General features: G+C 36.5%; 1 protein-coding gene across 1 annotated transcript; it reads right to left on the bottom strand.

Annotated features, from left to right (window-relative positions):
• Nucleotides 1-13268: 13268 nt before the first annotated feature.
• Nucleotides 13269-14583, bottom strand: LOC130461656 (uncharacterized). Its single transcript, XM_056829815.1, has 4 exons — nt 14259-14583; nt 13931-14163; nt 13411-13520; nt 13269-13305 (listed from the first exon to the last, which is right to left on the bottom strand). The coding sequence occupies exons 1-4, from the start codon at nt 14581-14583 to the stop codon at nt 13269-13271; spliced, it is 705 nt and encodes a 234-aa protein (XP_056685793.1).
• Between the last annotated feature and the right edge of the window lie 5565 nt (nt 14584-20148).

The following is a 20148-nucleotide window of genomic DNA, read 5'->3' as shown; positions in this document are numbered from 1 at the left end:
CTCTGAAAAGACGCTCAAAAGTGATAAGCAAGATGTGCTTATGGTGCGTGGGGGCAAGTTCGAGAAATATGGAAAGAAGAGGAATGCTAAGAAAGGTGGCAACAAAGCCAGCCAGACTAAGCAGCCAGGCGGCACCAAATCTGAAAAGAAGAAGGTGAGCCAACCCACTTCTGAATCTGAATGCTTCTATTGCAAGAAGAAGGGGCATTGGAAGAGAGATTGCTTGAAGCTAAAGGAAGATCAGAAGAACGGAACAGTCGTTCCATCTTCAGGTATTTTCGTTATAGACTGTATACTTGCTAATTCAACTTCTTGGGTATTGGATACAGGTTGTGGCTCACACTTATGTTCCAATTCACAGGGACTAAGAAGAAGTAGAAGGTTAAGCAAGGGTGAAGTCGACCTACGAGTGGGAAATGGAGCACGGATTGTTGCATTAGCTGTAGGAACTTATTATTTGTCGTTGCCCTCTAGGCTAGTTTTGGAACTGGAAGAGTGTTTCCATGTTCCAAGTCTTACTAAAAACATCATTTCTGTTTCTTGCTTAGATGCTAAGGGATTTTCCTTTTTAATAAAAGACAATAGTTGTTCGTTTTATTTTAAAGAGATGTTTTATGGATCTGCTAGATTAGTCAATGGACTTTATTTATTAGATCACGACAAACAAGTTTATAACATAAATACCAAAAAGGCCAAAAAGGATGATTCAGATCTCACCTATCAGTCGCATTGTCGATTAGGCCATATTAACTTGAAACGCATGGAAAGACTTCAAAAGGAAGGAATTCTAGAACCATTTGACTTAGAGGATTATGGTAAGTGTGAATCATGTCTACTTGGCAAAATGACAAAGCAACCTTTCTCTAAAGTTGGAGAAAGAGCAACTGAACTATTGGGTTTAATCCATACAGATGTATGTGGACCAATGAGTACAAATGCTAGAGGTGGTTTCAGCTACTTTATCACTTTCACTGATGACTTTAGTAGATATGGTTATGTCTACCTAATGAAGCATAAGTCTGAATCCTTTGACAAATTCAAGGAATTTCAGAGTGAAGTAGAGAATCAATTAAGCAAGAAGATTAAGGCACTGCGGTCTGATAGAGGCGGTAAATATCTGAGCTATGAATTAGATGACCATCTGAAAGAATGTGGAATTCTATCAGAATTGACTCCTCCTGGAACACCACAATGGAACGGTGTGTCCGAACGGAGGAACAGAACCTTGCTAGACATGGTTAGATCAATGATGGGTCAGGCCGAACTTCCAATAGAATTTTGGGGACATGCACTAAATACAGCTGCACTCACTATAAATAGAGCTCCGTCTAAAGATGTTGAAAAGACTCCATATGAGTTATGGTTTGGAAAGCCTCCAAATGTGTCTTTTCTTAAGATTTGGGGATGTGAAGTATACGTCAAACGATTAATTTCAGACAAACTTCATCCAAAATCTGACAAATGTATCCTTGTGGGCTATCCAAAGGAAAAAAAGGGGTATTACTTCTACAATACATCTGAGAACATGGTGTTTGTTGCTCGAGATGGTATCTTTTTGGAAAAGGATCACTTTTCCAAAATGACAAGTGGGAGAAAAGTAGACCTCGAAGAAATTCGAGTCGAACAACAAAATCTAGAGAATGCTCAAGATGACATTCAGGATGAAACTCAGAGATCTTTAGAAGTATCTGGTGAGAATCATGGACCATCTAGAAATGTAAGCCCGCGTAGATCGCAAAGATATAAATCTCAACCGGAAAGATACTTAGGTATTTTGACGAACGAGAGCTATGACGTTCTATTACTTGAAAGTGATGAACCAGCGACTTAAAAACAAGCTATGACGAGCCCTAGCTCCAAGCAATGGCAAGAAGCCATGCAATCTGAATTAGACTCCATGTAAGAAAACCAAGTTTGGGATTTGGTCGATTTGCTAGATGGCTACCAAGCCATAGGAAGAAAATGGGTTTTCAAACTGAAAAAAGACAAGGATGGAAAACTTGAAGTTTTCAAAGCTAGATTGGTTGCAAAAGGTTACAGGCAAGTCCACGGTGTGGATTACGATGAAACCTTTTCACCAGTTGCAATGCTAAAGTCTATTCGGATAATGTCAGCAATCGCTGCATATTACAATTACGAAATATGGCAGATGGATGTCAAAACCGCTTTCTTAAACGGCGTTTTAACAGAAACTGTGTTTATGACACAGCCTGAGGGTTTTGAGGATCCAAAGAATGCTAAAAAGGTATGCAAGCTAAAGAAATCAATCTACGTGCATCAAGGAGCTGGAATATACGTTTTGATGAAGCAGTCAGTGACTTTGGTTTCATCAAGAACGCAGACGAATCTTGTGTATACAAGAAGGTCAGTGGGAGCAAAATTTCTTTTCTAGTACTATTTGTCGACGACATATTACTTATCAGAAATGACATTCCTATGTTGAACTTTGTCAAGATTTGGCTTGGGAAATGTTTTTCGATGAAGGATCTAGGAGAAGCGCAGTACATATTGGGCATCAAGATTTACAGAGATAGATCTAAAAAGATGATTGGACTTAGTCAAAGCACTTATATCAATAAGGTGCTTGAAAGGTTCAAGATGGCAAACTCCAAGCGAGGCTACCTACCCATGTCTCATGGAATGACTCTAAGCAAGACTCAGTGCCCAAAAACACTTGATGAGCGTAGACGAATGAGTGGGATTCCATATGCATCATTGATTGGTTCAATAATGTATGCTATGATATGTACACGCCCGGATGTTGCATATGCACTCAGTGCTACGAGCAGATACCAGTCAGACCCAGGAGAGGCACATTGGACTGCTGCCAAGAATATTCTGAAGTACCTGAAAAGGCACAAAGATGACTTCCTGGTCTATGGTGGAGATGATGAATAAATATTTAAAGGCTATACGGACGCAAGTTTCCAAACCGACTAGGATGATTTCAGATCACAGTCTGGGTTTGTCTTTTGCCTCAACAGAGGTGCAGTAAGTTGGAAAAGTGCTAAGCAAAGCACCATTGCGGATTCTACAACTGAAGCGGAGTATATTGCTGCACATGAAGCAGCAAAGGAAGCTATATGGCTAAGGAAGTTCATAGGTGAACTTGGTGTAGTCCCCTCCATTAAAGGACCAATAGCCCTATATTGTGATAATAACGGAGCTATTGCACAGGCAAAGGAGCATAGACACCACCAAAGAGTCAAGCATGTACTTCGTAGATTTCACCTCCTACGAGAGTTCGTTGAAAGAAAAGAAGTCGAGATAAGCAAGATTGGAACTGATGACAACATCTCAGATCCATTGACTAAACCTCTGCCGCATGCGAAGCACAACTCGCACACTGCAGCCATGGGAATCAAGCATATTGGAGAATGGCTTTGATGTCCTTGTTTAATGTTTTAAAGTTTTAGAGTTTAATACTTTGTAAAACATTATTGGTTAATCATTCACAATAAATGAATAAAATTCATTTTTCCATTTAATTTGTGATTTATTAAATGATGAGTCCCTTCAAATTTGACAATATATTCAAGGTAGACTGTCAGGACCAGTCCTATGACTAAAAAATGTCTATCAAGTGAACTTGAATGTCAAAAGTTGAAAATGGTCCCTGGTCGGAGTTTTCTATAAAGATGAACGCATAGAAAACGTTAGACGAATAGAATGCAAGATGACTAGTAGTTCTGTTTCTTGAACTATGTGGACATGGCAATGTCGTAATCATTTGCATAGATACTTACTTTGGGAAGACTAGTATCGGACAGACCTATGAAACTTTCCTGTAAGAGATGAAAATTTGTCATAAGTAAATTTCATTAAAATTATTAGACACTAATCCTCAATACCTGAGTGATTTGAGATTACTTGTTTGAGAACTGGTTACTTTGACGTTGTCAACCGACGCACCGTAAAAGGAGGCCATATAGGCAACGCTCAGGTAATCACCTATCAAACGAAGTCTAATCTCAAGATCGCAAGATTGGGATTGTCCTCCCATAAATCGGGATGAGATGCTAAAAGTTGTACAAGGCCACTCGGAGAGCTAGAAACTGTAAAATTCATGGCCGTGCTCAGATGAATCATAGGCTATGATTATCTGTTTATTTGATCAGTTGAACTCTGAACCCGAGAAACACCTCTAGACATAATAAGGATGACAACTCTTACCTTATGTTCAAGAGCAAGCATCGAGCGACAAAGGAATTTGGAAATGCACACTTGTCCCTAAGAACAAGTGGGAGACTGGAGGAAATAATGCCCTTGGTCCAAGTATGCATTTAAAGTTAAGTCAATAAATGCGGTTCAGTATTAATTAACAAGTTAATAATTCAATGAGAGGAGCTGAATGCCTAGCTAGAGGCCGCTTCAGTTCAAGTGGAATTAATGATATTAATCCACAGCTTACTCTTTGCTGAACCCGTAGGGTCACACAAATAGTACGTAAACGGATCAAGTATTTAATGGTATTAAATATTCCATCTATGGATATTCGGAATCGACGGATCTTGGTTTCAATGGGAGCTGAGATCGTCAAAGGCAAGTAAATGAATACTCGGGAAACGATGATATTGCCAGAAACGGAAATATGGATCGTATCGGAAATATAAATATTGACCAAGTCGTAGATGTTGCCGGAAACGGAAACATGGTACGTATCGGAAAATATTATCGGAAATGGAAATATTGCTGGAATCGGAAATATTGCCGGAAACGGAAATATTGTCAGAATCGGAAATATTATCGGAATCGAAAATAATTCCGGAAACGGAAATATTAAATATTTGTTCGAAACGGAAATTAATTCCGGAATCGGAAATGTTAAATATTGTTCGTATCGGAAATGAATTCCGGAATCGGGAATGTAATCGGAAGCGTATTGTACGAATTAGCATCGGACGAGGCTTGCTAGACGAAGGCCCAGCACGAAGCCAGGCCGTCGCCCAGCAAGCCACACGCATCAAGCAAACACGCCAAGGCCTCGACCAGACCCAGCGCAAGGCCAGGCCTAGCCAAGGCTTGGCGCGCGCGCACGGATCAAACAAATGGGATGCGGGCAGTGGGCCTGTGCGTCGAGCGCTCATCGTGGGCCGCAAGGCTTGCGCATGGGAGTGCGGTGCTCGTGCTCGTGTGCGTGCTATACGAATCCTAAAGCTATCAGAATTCGTGCTATGATTAAATCCTAATCCTAAAAGATAAAATTAATTATTTAGAGTTCTAAAAGGATTCTAATTAATTAATTAGTATTCTAACGGGATTCGAAATCCTTTTCCATGGTTCTATAAATATATACCTAGGGTCATAAATTTATACGCGAGTTTTAACAAGTATTCATACAATTAAAATAGTGATTTTTGAGCAGAAAAATCAGTCACATTCTTGCCCATAAATAGCCAAAAATTATAGTCTCTTAAGGGCAATTCTAGTTGGTCAATCTTAAGGCGGATCCGGACGTGCTGTGGACTATCTACGGAGGGACGACACTTGGAGTCCTAAAGACTTGTTCTTGTTCGGTTCGGGCGCAGCTAGGGAGGGCACGCTACAAAGTGTATGCACCTAAATTATGCTAACTGATTATGTGTAAATAATATGTTTCCTGGCATTAAGGTTTTCCGCATGATTTATGTTTTGTCATATGTATCATAACCTAACAGCTCCTTGCTCTAGGGGTGAGGACTCTAAGGGAAATGAGTCTCCGGACTGTGATGTGGCGGAAGAGAAGTCTCATGGCGATGACGTGAGTGATGGTGTTAAGTCGACGGAGACTACTCTTCCTCCTCTCCCAATACCTCCTCCCTTCTACCCTCAAAGGATTGCTGGAAAAAAGCTAGATGATCAATTCCATAAGTTTTGGGAAACAATTAGCAAGCTATAGGTGTCATTGTCTTTCACCGAGGCGCTTAAGCAAATACCACATTATTCTCGGTTTATGAGAGACATTTTGAGCGGCAAAAGGACTTATGGCACCAATGAAACCGTGCACCTAACGGAGCATTGTAGTGCTTTGATTTTGAGCCCTTTCCCCCCAAAGCTCAAGGATCCCGGGAGCTTCTCGATTCCTTGTATCATCCAAGAGCTGAAATTTGACAACTCTCTATGTGATTTGGGGGCGAGCGTAAGTATTTTGCCGTACAAAATTTATGAGAAACTAAGTCTAGGCGATCTCACCCCTACCCCCATGTCTTTGCAATTAGCCGATCGCTCGGTTATGTTCCCCTTGGGTAGGGTTGATGATGTTCCCCTTGTGATAGGGAAGTTGACTTTCCTCGTTGACTTCATTGTCTTGGACATCGATGAGGACGCGCATACCCCTATCATCTTAGGGAGGCCATTCTTGGCTACGGCGGGTGCTCTCATCGATGTTCAAGGTGGCCTTATCACTTTGAAAGTGGGAGACGCCAAGGCTAGTTTCAAGCTTGCTATTGATGATCAATGTTGCTCTAAAATGAGAAGTTGCATGAAAATTGACACTATTGCTTGTTTAAAAGCACCATTACTCTTGTGCTAATTCTCCTAACAATCCTTGTGTTTCTAAGTGTGATGTTGAGATTGATAGGAAAGTCAAGAAGAATGTGCATGAGAGCTCTTTGGTGTTAGGTGACTCCTTTGATGACGTCATCACCACTCCCGACGCATTCGGGATGGATCTTGATGATGTGGGAGCACACACTCCGGCAATCAATGGTAACAAATGCATGAGCAAGACATCTAAGCAAGGCGATCCTAAGCCTAAGAAGAATTGGTTTGGCCCCCATTCCATGAGTTGTGGTTTTGGTAAGTTGTTTGTGCCCAAAGGGGCAAAGAAGATCTTGTTGACTAGTGATGACCCAAAGTTGGTTGTCTTTGACCCCCCATGAGGTTTTGGGGGGATTCGTCAAGCTAATGACGTTAAACGAGCGCTACCCGGGAGGCAACCCGGTTGTCTAACTTTTAGTTTTAGTTTTTGTTTGATTTTGTGCATTAATCTTCCTTTATTAGCTTTGTTTTCATTTTAAAGGGGAAGCTTGCCTTATTTGTGCAAAATCAGGTTTTGTGCGACCGAACAACTTTTCGTTCGATCGCACAAAACCCCCTTTGTGCGATCGAGCTCTGTTAAACGGTCGCACAAAACTGATTTAGCTTGTATTGTGATGGTATGCTTGTATTTTGCTTTGGGGGAGAAGTGTGACGTGGGGGTTTGCTATGAGGACCCTTTGCTGATTGTTGATGTTGTTGATCTTCTTGCCACTTCGTGTGGTTGTATATATATGATGAGTTTATGATAGTTTTGAGTTTTTTTTGGCCATTTGGCCTTGTCTACTAACATCTTTTCTTGGTTGTTTTTGAGTGTTACTTTTGGTATGGTTTCTTTGAGGTGGGTTCACGCTTTCCACCATTGCCTTGTTCGTCGATTTTTCGGTGAGTTTGTTCGGTTTTTACCAGTTCTTACGGGACTTGCTCCCACGGCATATCCGGTAATATCCTTCTATCTCACATGCATTCTTTGGGACGGACATATTTCATATGGGGCATTTGGTTGGATGGGTAGCTGTGCCCTTCCTAGTTTTGTTTTAGGCCTTGAGGACATGGCCTGATTCAAGCTTGGGGGGGAGTATTGTTGTGTAGTTGCCTATTTGTGATGCTCATATCTTTGAAATAATACCTTGTGTGCAATTGTATATATTAGTTTCTTTGTTTTTAGTTGGATTTTAGTTTGATTTTAGTTTCTTTTATTTTCTTTTATTTCCTTTTGTTTTCTTTTGTTTTCTTTTGTTTTCCTTTTGTTGTGATTTCTTCTTTTCTTTCCTTTTTCTTTGTTTTCCTTTCCTTTTGTCAAGGCAAGTTTTTCTAGATTTCTTAGGCATTATTCTTGATTTGGGCAAATAAAATTGGAATTTGTAGGTTAGAATGCTTTTATTAGGTAGATGTTTGCACGGTTTTCAATGTCTTGGGTCGAATCTAGGATTTAGGTGCTAAGAAAGTCGGTTAGAACTTTGGGTAGCATGAGTCTTGAACCCTTGGTTTGTGGTAAGACGGTGTCGATCTCTCTAGTGAATTGAAACCGGAGAGAGTAGTATTTGATGCCATTGGTGAGGATCATGTTCACATTAGCCCAAACACATTGTATACATATATTTAGTGGCATGGATCCTTGGCATTGACTTACTTATCTCCCGAATTTGAGTTTTTCCTTCCCAAGACCGCGACCGAACTACTTTAGGGGACGATAAAGGCATTTCTTTCGGTGACTATTTTTCTTTTTAGATTAGGACATCTTTATTTTTTATTTTTCATTGATTTTTTTGTTTGCATTTGCCCCCTTGCTAGCCATTTGAGCCTTTCCCCTTAATTTCTTATAAGCACATTACAAGCCTAATAGCCTTTGTTTTATTTTCACCCTTAGAAGTGATAGTGAAGCTTTGAGTTATGATGCTTGGTGGTTATGAATGATTATGCAAAGTTGAGGAATGATTGTTGTTGGTATTGAATGGCAAGATTTGGAATTTATGTTTTATATAGTGAATAAATGATGCATATGCAAAAAGAGAAAGGAAAGTTGTGAAAAAGCCAAAAATAGAGAAAAACAAGGCAATGAGAAAAGTTTCAATTGAAACACAAAAAAAAAGAGAAAATCAAATCCAAAAAAGTGCAAAAAGAGTTTTAGTTTAGTTTTGTTGTTGAATAAGCTTGGGGGTACCCCAAATAAGTGGTATGAGTTTGTTTTGGTTCGATTTGCTTGAGTTGAGTTCATTCATTACGCTTCACTTTAGGTATGAGCACCAATTACCAAATTTGTTCCACACCTTACCCCTAGCCTAAGTTACACCCTAAAAAGTCCTCTTGACCCTTTTGAGTTGAGTCTTTGTCGGTGGAGGGAGGAATTGGTCAAATTTATGGAATGAGATTTTCATGCTAAGATGTCGGGTAACCTTCTCTTCTCCTTTGCAAATCTTTTTTTCCAGCGCCTTCGCGGCGTCATGAGAAACTATTCTTAAGGGTGGATGGAATCTAGAGATTTGAGGTGGTATGCTCGGTTGAAGGGGAATTGATAAGTGTTTACCCTTAGTTCTCTTTGCTTGGCATTTGAATCTTTTACTCGACTTAGGACATTGGTTAGCGTGCATTCGTTTATTTGGTTAATAATATTAGCATTCTTTTGTGCTCGTTCCATAATAAAGGCCCTTTTCTTGAATTTTGTAGTTTCATTTTTCATTTTTCTTTCATTTTTATTTTCTTTTCCTCTCTTTCTTTTTCTTTTCTTTCTTCTTTCTTTTCTTTCCTTTTCTTGGTTTGTTTTTCATTTTAGTTCTTTCCTTGATTCAAATTTTTGGAAGATTTATGGGTGATTCTCTTTGGAAACCCTTGCGAGATCCCAGTCGCCCTCATGAGCGATTGTGGGGTTTAAAGAGCTTGTTGCATGCGCTTAAATGCAACCGTGATTCCTACGAAAGTGAGTTAGGATGTATATTCTTGTAGTTCTTGTTTTTGTAGTTTTTAGAATTTGAATAATTGCTCATTCTTCCCTATTTCGTGCTTAGTTTGCTAGAGACTAGCAAACGCCTAGCTTGGGGGAGTTTGATGAGCGACATTTATGTCGTTCTTAGCTTAGGATTTCATGTTAGTTTATTATGCTTTTTCATATTTTTTATAGCTTTTCGTATGATTTTTATAAGTTTCTTTCCATCTTGTGATTCATAGGTGATTATGGTGAAATAGGATGGAAAACAAGTAGAATTGAGCCAAAACAGGGGATGTGCGACCGAATAGAAGTTCGTGCGCCCGAAAAGTGATGAACTGGTGGAGTCATGGAAGATGCAGCTTTGTGCGACCGAACAACCTTTTTTGTTCGATCGCACAAAGGGGCCTTTGTGCGATCGAGCTCTGTTAAACTGTCGCACAAATTTGATTTTGGAGACAGAATGCCCCAATTTTGGTAAACGACCGCACAAGAATTTGTGCGCCCACACATGATTAGCTGTTCGACCAAATTAGAATTCGAAGAAGACATGGGCCAAGAAAAGCTCATTCGACCGAACAAGATTTCTTGTTCGGTGGCACATGACGAAGGAGTTTGTCTTCGCTTCGTTTGCTCGCACAGGATTAAGATTTTTCCTCGAATTGGTTTTCTCTGTTCGACCGCACACAGGGTGTGTGCGACCGAACACTGACGGGCTGCAGATTTTTGAATTAAAGCTTCTATTTGGGGAAACTTATAAATAGATTTTTCATTTTAATTTTAGAACATTAACTTTTACATTTACATTTTTAGAATTCCCAATTACATTTTCAGCATTTCTAGAGAGAGAAACTCCACTGCTTTAAAGCTTCAAGTTGTAATTTCTTCTACTCTTTCAATTTCTTGCAATTTTAATTCAAATCCTTAGTTCTTTGTTCTTGCTATTTTGCTATTGTTCTTTAATTCTTCTTTAATTCTTGAATTCCTCTTTGCTTTGATTTTAGTTTTATTAATTCTCAATTCTCTTTCGATTTTTCAATTGAATGCTCAACTTCTTGATTCCTACCTTCTACTCTTTCAATTACATGATTGCTTGCCTAGAATTCATGAATTTCCTAATTTCAAGCATGTGTAGTGAGTAGATTTAGGTTAGGGATAGGGGAGAATCTAGGGGCCTAATTAGGGGAAATTGATGGTTGAATGTTGATTGATTGATGTAATTAAATTTGATTTGGTGATAGGATATCCATGACTAATTGAGTAGTAGTTGCAAATGCTAGTTGATTAGAATTGATTGGAATGCATAGTTTAGGTTTGGCAAGACATTGTGAGCCTATTTTATGCAAGTGAATAGTGGTTCCTATATGAAAGTTACCTAGTTTAGGATTAGGCAAAATCTCTTCATAGATTAGGTGCTTCGCGTGCTCCATCCGAGAGGTGGCGAGCACGTCATTCGATATTATTCCCCTATACACTAAGTCATTGCATCATCATGATTGCTTGATTGTTTAGATCGTTTCCCCTGATTTCCCTAGCCTATCCCCGATTCCCTTGCGTTTCCCTATATTGTTTAATTTGTTGATTGATTAGCTTAGTTTTCCTATACATTAATTCAAACCAACTTTTGTCCAAACTAGCTTAACATCTTGACTCAATGCACACCGTTTCTATGGGACAATCCCTATACCTGCCGCTATAGTCCATATAGCCGGTTAGTTAGGAGTTTATAAATTTTGTTTGATAAGGATCGAGGTATTCGTTTAACGACGCGAAAATCGCCTTATCATTTTCATAAGTGAGGAAGAGGATCCAAATATGGTACAAGTACCTGAACTTGTTAAGAGAAAGAAAAATGTTCCAATCAAGTTACTGTCACCCTTCTTAACTCAGTATTCACACCTACTGATGGAGGTGGATCAGTTGGATCAACAAGAAAAGGACATGCGATGCGTACTGGATTATGCCTTTGGAGAGGGAAGACCAACGTAAGTAATTTTATACTATTACAAGTATTTTAATGTAGATGTTCTTTTTGTACCATTTCATGTTTTTATGGCAATATTATTTTCATTCTTAAAACAGTCAGGTGTTGTACAGTGATGATTGGAATATAGTTACCAGAGAAGAGTTTTAAACCCCAGGTATATATTTAATCATTGAAATTCTCAATGTTCTTTTAAATGTTGTTGGTGTTCCTTTTACTCATATTTTTGTTCTTCTCCTTTAAAACAGCTCCGAACGTCTGGGTGATGAATAATGTTATTGACACATTTGCAAAAATACTGAATGATGATCCAGATCAAAGTTCCAAGAGTAACTTGAAATTCTATTTCTCTACAATTCCATTCGTAAGTTTTAATATCACTAAAAATTCATTTTTCATATTTTTCAGTTATTTTTATTATATAAGATATATTTAAGCATATTTTTTTTTGGTGCAGAATATGCTTTGCCAGAATGATCCATATGGTGGATCACAGGATAGTCAAGCAACCGAGGATAAACGCTTGGAAATTTTTTTGCAAGTGAACGACATGAGTATGTAACCACTGGTGTTAAGTCTTTAAAGGGATACCATCTGGTAAAATTATAAAATTGTTCTTTTCTTTTTCACATATGTTCGTTTTCCTTTGTCTAATGTTCTTTTCTTGCTTGTAGTTGTTCTCTCCGGTTTGGTCTGGTGATCATTTTTATCTGATTGTAATCAACCAAAAGGCGAAGAAGGTGGAGATCATTGACAATCTCACCTAACCTGAAGGAATTACATATGATGATAAATATAAAACATTTGCAGAAAGAACTGTAAGTCTATTTGCAGAAATTCCTCTTATATATTTTATTTCGTACTTTTATTCCTCTTATTTACTTTTGTTCTTTTCTTTGTTATTTTTTGTTCTTTTACTAAGTTAAATTGTTCTTTTTTCCTTCGGATCATTTCAGTTTGAAGCCTGGACAATATTTGCAGCACAAGAGGGACATCCATTGCGGAAGGCACAAATTTCGGCATATGAAAAGGTGTTGCTTGAAATGCCATGGAAAAACGGAATAAACAAGACTGATTGTGGAGTATATGCAATGAGGTATATGGAGACCTACAAAGGCAACCAGAATTGGAATTGTGGCTTAAAAAACATAGATGAAGATGTAAGTAAATTTTTAATATACGTACATATATTATTTTAATATATAATCTTCTAATAATGCACTATTTTATGTTTTCAGAAGGACTATATTTGCAAGCTGAGAATGCGGTACGGTGGTGAAATCTTATTATCCGCTTTGAACAAAAGGCATGAGCTAACGTATCTGGCATTGAAGAGAGCTAATCAAATAGAATAGTTAATTGGTGTGTTTTCATGAAGGCAGGAACATAGTTACTTTTCATTAGAAGTATGCTTTTAAAAACAATGGTTTATTCAGTAGATATCACTGTAGTTATTGTTGAAATTATGGGTTGTTCTTTTGAATATGCGTCGTGTTCTTTTCTAAACAATTAGATGTTCTATTAGTTTCAGATATGAATGTTGTCTAGATTGTTTAGATATTTTAAGCAAATATTTCAATTAAAGGTTCAAAAGTTGTTCTTTCACTCTTTTAACAAGTTCCTTTCAATCCAGGAACATGTTCTTCTATATCATTGGACATGTTCTTTCTATTCCGATATTCTTTTATTCTCTTTTAGCATGTTCTTTTCACATTTGAAGCATTTAAGCATGTACTTGTATGCAATTATTTTGCAATGAAATCATATATATTGTAATTGCACAAAAGTAAAACAAAAATGTATACAACTAAAATTCTCATTTCAAAATATTGATTGAGCGAAACATCAGTAGCCCGTAAGAACATAAGCATCATGTAAAAATCTACATCAAAAAAATTAAAAGAACATCAATGAGAATACAAAAAGAAAATAATAAAAAAACAACAAATTAAAAATCAAAATATTACCAATCGTGAAATGAATCTACAAGGGATGTATGGATACTCCAAAATAATCATCTGGAATAAAAGTTTCCAACTGTGACTTTGAAGATACTGGATGAACCAAGATACCACCAACAGGTAGGTTTATGATACGCTGGATAAAAAAAAAACAAAAGAGGGGTCAAAAAGAAAATTTTAGATATAAAAAAGAACATAAAAAGTTTCAATAGAACATGTTAAACTGAAAGTAAAAGAACATCAAGAACACTAACAAAGAAAAACAAACAAGGAAAAGAAAAAAGAGCAAATTTGAGAAATAAAAGAACAAATAAATATATGAAATAGAACACCTCACCTGATCAATATATTGTTTTATGTTCTTTCATCAATAAAAAGAACAGTTTAGAGAACAAAAAGAACATAAAAAAATATCAATAGAACATATTAAACTGAGAGTAAAAGAACATCTAGAACAACAACAGAGAATAAACGAATAAGGAAAACCAAAAAGAACAAATTTGGAAAACAAAAGAACAAATTTATATACGAAAAAGAACACTTCACCTGATCACTAGACCGAGTTTCCTCCCTCAAATTATCAACATGTCTTTCTCTTCTCTTGTTCCAACCTTTAGGTTTATTGCGTTTCTTCTCAACAATTCTTTTTGGCCTAGCATTCCTCTCATTACTCTTTTCATTCCCTTTCTTGTTCTTCTTTATTCTCTTTGGTGGATTTTTAACCATTGTTGGAATAACTTCTTCAACAATCGGTTCCTCAACAATCGGTTCCTGCAAAACTGGTTTTGTCGAAGGCTCAAAAGCATCAAGTAAAGTTTCATTACGCACGAAATGGTTTGATGAAACATCAGCCCCCCCCCCCCCCCAACTCCACCAATGTACTCCTTAAATTTAGTTGACATATCCAGCACACCCGAATCAATAATCTTCCTTGCAATCGGGCAGTGTTGAGCTTCATTTATAACTTTAATGCAACTCCTTATGGTTTGCATCCTCCACACTGATGCAGAAAAAACACTTACTTCATTATCTCTATCTTCTCTCTCCTCAACAATTGTATTCATAGCCTGTTTTGTGCATCTCTTCATAATGTATCGATTAGGAATCCTTTCAACATTATGGACGATAAAAACTCGAAGGATATGAGAACAAAGAATGCCTATTTCACCAAATGACTTACAAGTACAATCAACAACCATGTCTAACTCATTAAATTTGACATTGTGTCTAATGAAATCCTTTGTAGGATGCCCAACAATATACTCAGAAACTGGATACTCAAAACGAATCCGTTCACTCCTCAAACCAACAGCTTTGATGAATCGTTACCAGTAGAAGAATTATAATCTCCCGTGTTCTTCTTACTTCTCCACTCATCAATTACATCCAAAAAACAATTATAAAAATCACATAAACCGTTGGTTTTATGCAACCTCCTAGAAATAGAATGATTTGTAGTCTCACTCCTTTGAGAAGACAAAACACCTCCAGAAAACCACTCTTTGTTATATGCAGGACCCCATTTCTCCTTCAAACTATATAACCTTATTATCCATGAATGTTTAGCGCAATTGTAATCAGCCAAAAGACTACAAAAGAACAAATAAGGAGAACAAAAGAACAATCAGGGACACAAAACTAACACCTTGAGTAAAACAAAGAACAAATGAAGAGAAAAAAAGAACAATAACAGCGACATACAGTACAATAAAACTTGAAAAGAACAAAAAATAAGATGTGAGGGAAAGGAAAGTACGAACAATCACAGTACAAGAAGTATAGACTTTATTAATCAAAGAAAAGAACATTAAAATACCAGATTAAAAGAACAAGTTTCATCAAGCATGAAAAAGAACAGTACTTAACAATAGAAAGAACATGTTCTGGACTGAAAAGAACAAAATAAAATTTTAAAAAACTAATCAGTCTATTAGCAAAAATAATTTTTACCTATTCCAATAATGCTCGAACTCAGCAACTGTGTCAGAATATTTCAAAACATAATCAAACCGGCGTTTGAATCCTTCTTTGGCCATAACACCTTTGACGTTTACAACAGCATTTTCTCCAATGTGCCACGTACACAACCGATGTCTCGATTTTGGAAACACATCCCTAAAAGTACATAAACCGGAAAAATATACAAATAAATAAACTAAACAGAAAGACAAAAGAAAAAGAACATAAAAAATTGTACAAAAATACAAAAGAACAAAAATGTTTGATGAACGAACATACAAACAACCTAAAAGAACATTACCTTATAGCCTTGTCCATGGCAGAACATTGATCAGTCATGATAGTCACAGGTTGCTTCCCTCCCAGTGGAAGTCAAAAAAGAATTAAAAAGCCAGTCAAAACTACCTGCCTTCTCATTCAATATAAAACCCACTCCAAACATGATATTTTGGGTGTCAAGATTCATTCTAACAAAAGGCCCACAAATCATAATGTATTTATTAGTACGATAAGTTGTATCATGAATCAATAAATCACCAAAAGCTTCATAATCAGACCACATTCTTCTATCTCTCCAAAAAAAATTGGTCAACTGATTCTCTTCATTTAGTTGAAAATCATAATAAAAATCTTGTTCATTAGCTTGTCTCATAGTGAACCATCTGATCAACTGATTTGAATCACAACCATCCAAAATTTTCTTCTACTCTGCCAAAACAGCATCATACGCATCGGGAACAGTGAAGCCTAAATGCGCCTCACCACCAACTTCTTTCCTCATAGCTCTAAGAATATCAGCAAGCTTAGTGCCACTACAAGTAAAAGTAGTAAGAAAAGCCAACTGTTCTGTTGAAATGTGCCTATGTGACCTAATAAGGCATCTCTTATTAGCAGGAACCATTGAATGGTTATGCAGACGGCAATGTTTAGAAAGAACATACACTCCAGTTTTCTTATCAACATCAAACTGAACTGAACCCTTGCATCCAGTTCTCCTATCAATTTTTTAAAAGGATTTAGGCACAACACCATCTGGATTTTTAAACCCCTCATATGCACAAACAAAAAACCGTTGTCGAACTATTCTAGTACCACTTCTATACTCCTTTTTACCCTTCCTAGTACCAAAACCATTTCTAAATGCATGACTGTTGTATAACTCATACGCCTCATCATCATCCTTAACTACACTTCCCTCTAATGAAACTGGTTCTTCCAAATCTGCATGGCGATAAAAAAAGAACACAAAGAACATCAGAAGTAAGGTAAAGGAACAAACACTAGAAGTAAAAGAACATTGTGACATACAAGTTAAAGTGCAATTCATGTACCTTGGCCAACAACCACATAGGATTTGGATCCTCATTAGCATCATTTTGTTCTGAATTATTAAGCGCATTATTTGAAATATCTGGAAATTTATAAAATAAAAAAAATCGGAAAAACAACTCAATAAAAAGAACTTAAAAGAACAATCCGTGCGGTTATAAAAGAACAACCAAAAAATAATCAAAAGAACAATGGTTATTAAAAAGAACAATGCCCAAGAGTAAACGAACAATCCATGTAGACTGAAAAGAACACTAGGCATTAAAAGAACAATCAATGAAGAGTTAAAAGAACAATCAGTTTAGTCAATCAAAAGAACACATTAAAACTTAAAAGAACAATTTGTGCAGATTTAAAAGAACAACCAATGTAGACTCGTAAAAACTTAAAAGAACAATCCGTGCAGATATAAAAGAACAACCAATAAAGAATCAAAAGAACAGTAGCTATTAGAAAAGAACAATGCATCAAGAGTAAATAAATAGTCCATGTAGACTAAAAAGAGCACTAGGCATTAAAAGAACAATCAATGAAGAGTTAAAAGAACAATCAGTTTAGTCAATCAAAAGAGCACATTAAACTTAAAAGAACAATTTGTGTAAATTTAAAGAACAACCAATGTAGACCCATAAAAACATAAAAGAACAATCCGTGCAGATATAAAAGAACAACCAATAAAGAATCAAAAGAACAGTAACTTTTAAAAAAGAACAATGCATCAAGAGTAAACGAACAGTAAATGTAGACTGAAAAGAACACTAGGCATTAAAAGAATAATCAATGAAGAGTTAAAAGAAGAATCAGTGTAGATTTGAAAAGCTAAATATAATAAAAAGGAACGTCTCAATACGTATTCTAAATATATTCTTTTGAAACTGACATATGTTCTTCTGAAATGATACAATGTTCTTTTCTGCAAACGAACATAATCAAATGTATATTCCTTAAATATAATAGTTATTACACAATCAATTTCACCACATAAATGAAATAAAATGCAAAATCAACGAAAAAACCAATTCGTAACCTTCATTATCAACAATCCCCAAAATCAACGAAGGATGAGATTCAAAATTAGATTAATCAAACTAATTACAATCACCAAAAACATAAAAAAGTACGATTATTATGAAATCGAAATCATAAAATCGAAAAAAATTGTAATTCGTTATTACAAATTGAAAAAATACCTTCGTAAGTCTGATTTTCAGCTGAAGAATTCAAATGAGAAGAAGAAGAATCATTCGAAATTGATGTTGAAACAGAGAAATCATGGAATATTTGAGAATTTTCCATCAGTTTCTCTCTCTAAAAACAATTTAAACACAAATGTAATCTTTCTCCCTCCTCTTCACACTTTTTGAATTCAAAATTATGAAGCCCAGACATATAAATACCCGCAAAAAGGAGCGAACAACAAAAAAAATCGCGAAAACTAAACAGAGAAGAACAGAGCACATGATGTTCTTTTGTAAAGTGGAAAATGTTCTTTTTATCTGCAGAATTAATGAAAACACGCGTTTTGTTTTAAAATGTCTGCGTTTAAATCCCGGTGCACCTAGATCTAGGTGCACACGCCTGCACCATCGAAATTGCGGGTGAGTGGACCATTTGGTGCTTAATTAAACACCCAGGTACAGTTTCCTTTTCAAGTTAATATACTTTGATTTGCGCTTTTTCTAACCTAAAACCTCAGTCAAAGTGGGGGCTTATAGTGAGATAGCATGTCCGTCATGTCTCCAAAAAATTGGGTAAATTTTTTCATGGCAATTTTTTTCAGTTTGCATGCATACATTTAGCCTCAATTTTCAATTCACACACAACGCATACCAGTTCAATTCAAACCTTACAAGAAAATACAAACCACACAACAATATCTGAGCCTTTTCCAAGTACAAGATCAAAATTTCAAACCATACAAATACAAAGTACAAAAACCTTTCAAGCCTTTTCAAATTTCTAACCTTTTTCCAAACCCATTTCGAAAATACAATATCCAAGAGCAATAAAAATATCCAAAGAATCCAATATCCAAATACAAAATCCTTAAAACCCTAAGGCAAAGCTATGATCTCGCTACCTTGCAGGATTGGAACAAGTAAAAGGCTATTCAGAGCCTCTCCAAATACAAAAAGGCTCTTCAAGTACAAAAAGGATGTTCAGAGCCTATTCAAATACAAAAGGCTATTCAGAGCCTCTTCAATGCCAAGGCTATTTACAGCCTCTCCGAATACAAAAGGTTATTCAAAGCCTATTCAAGTACAAAAAGGCTATTCAGAGCCTCTCAAATACCAAGGATGTTCAGAGCCTCTTCAAATACAAAAAGGCTATTCATATCTTATGTACAAGAGGCTACGCGGAGCCTACCTGAAAGATTGACTATCCATATTCAATTCAATCTAGGCTAATCCTAAGCCTAGTTCGAAATCAAGAACACCAGCATCCCTGACAGAAGGATGACGCATGTACAAAGCTGACTAGCAGAGTAAATTCAATCTAGACTATCCTAAGTCTATACAGAGAAATCCTAAAATCCCTAGTGGCCATACAAGTCTAGCCAGGGACTTCTATTTCAAAAGACTATTCAGAGTCAACATCAACGCCTAGGATATCCATGCCTAAGCTAGCATTCAAATTCTACACCAACGTCAAGGCTATCCAAACCTATTCTTATACAAGACCCATAAAGGCCCCCAGTGAAGTCGTCACCTACAAGTTCTAAGTACAAGATTCAGAGTACAGTTCCAAACTTAAAATTGAGTTAAAAGGTGTCATTCCAAAATAACACTTATTTTCTCACCTTTACATCAAAGTAGTGATAGTTTTCCGCCAAAGTGAGGTGTCACTTATTGATCTTAAAAGAGTTAAGGTACACATTAGTCGTGAGTACAAGTTGATTTTGGCTGAACTCAATGATATATGTAAGGAGTCCTTTTATGTCGTGGACAATGGGATGGGTTTTCCTAATAAGTTGTTAGACGTACTTATCAACCAATTAAGAGTAGTTTCTAGACTATTAGAAACAGATTTTCTTACCTAAAATATTTTGGAGTTAAGACTAGCCAAAGAATGCTTAGTTCTTTAATCATTTTGAGGATCTTGGATTTATTTTATTCACACCTAACGGAACACATAAACTTGAATAAAATTCTTAATAAGTTTAAGTATGCATGTTTGCTTGAATTTAATTATTAAGAGCAATGTATGAATGGTTATTTATTTGTTCATTCTTTTCAATTGTAGTTTTCACTATGGCTAACAACAATTCATTCAACAATCGATCAATTCTCGAGAAAGAGAAGTTGAACGGGAAAAACTTTCTTCACTGGCAAAGGAACTTGCAAATATTTATAATGTAGGAAGAAACGGAGTATGTCCTTGATGAGGAGATGCCAGAAGCCACTGGCGACGAGTCACTTAGGTTTCCCTCAATCGTATGCCAACAAGGGTTTGAAATGTCTAATGATTGCTACTTT

The sequence above is a fragment of the Spinacia oleracea genome, chromosome 5, assembly GCF_020520425.1.
Source record: "Spinacia oleracea cultivar Varoflay chromosome 5, BTI_SOV_V1, whole genome shotgun sequence".
NCBI lineage: Eukaryota > Viridiplantae > Streptophyta > Magnoliopsida > Caryophyllales > Amaranthaceae > Spinacia > Spinacia oleracea.
This window is presented reverse-complemented; position numbering and strand designations above follow the sequence as displayed.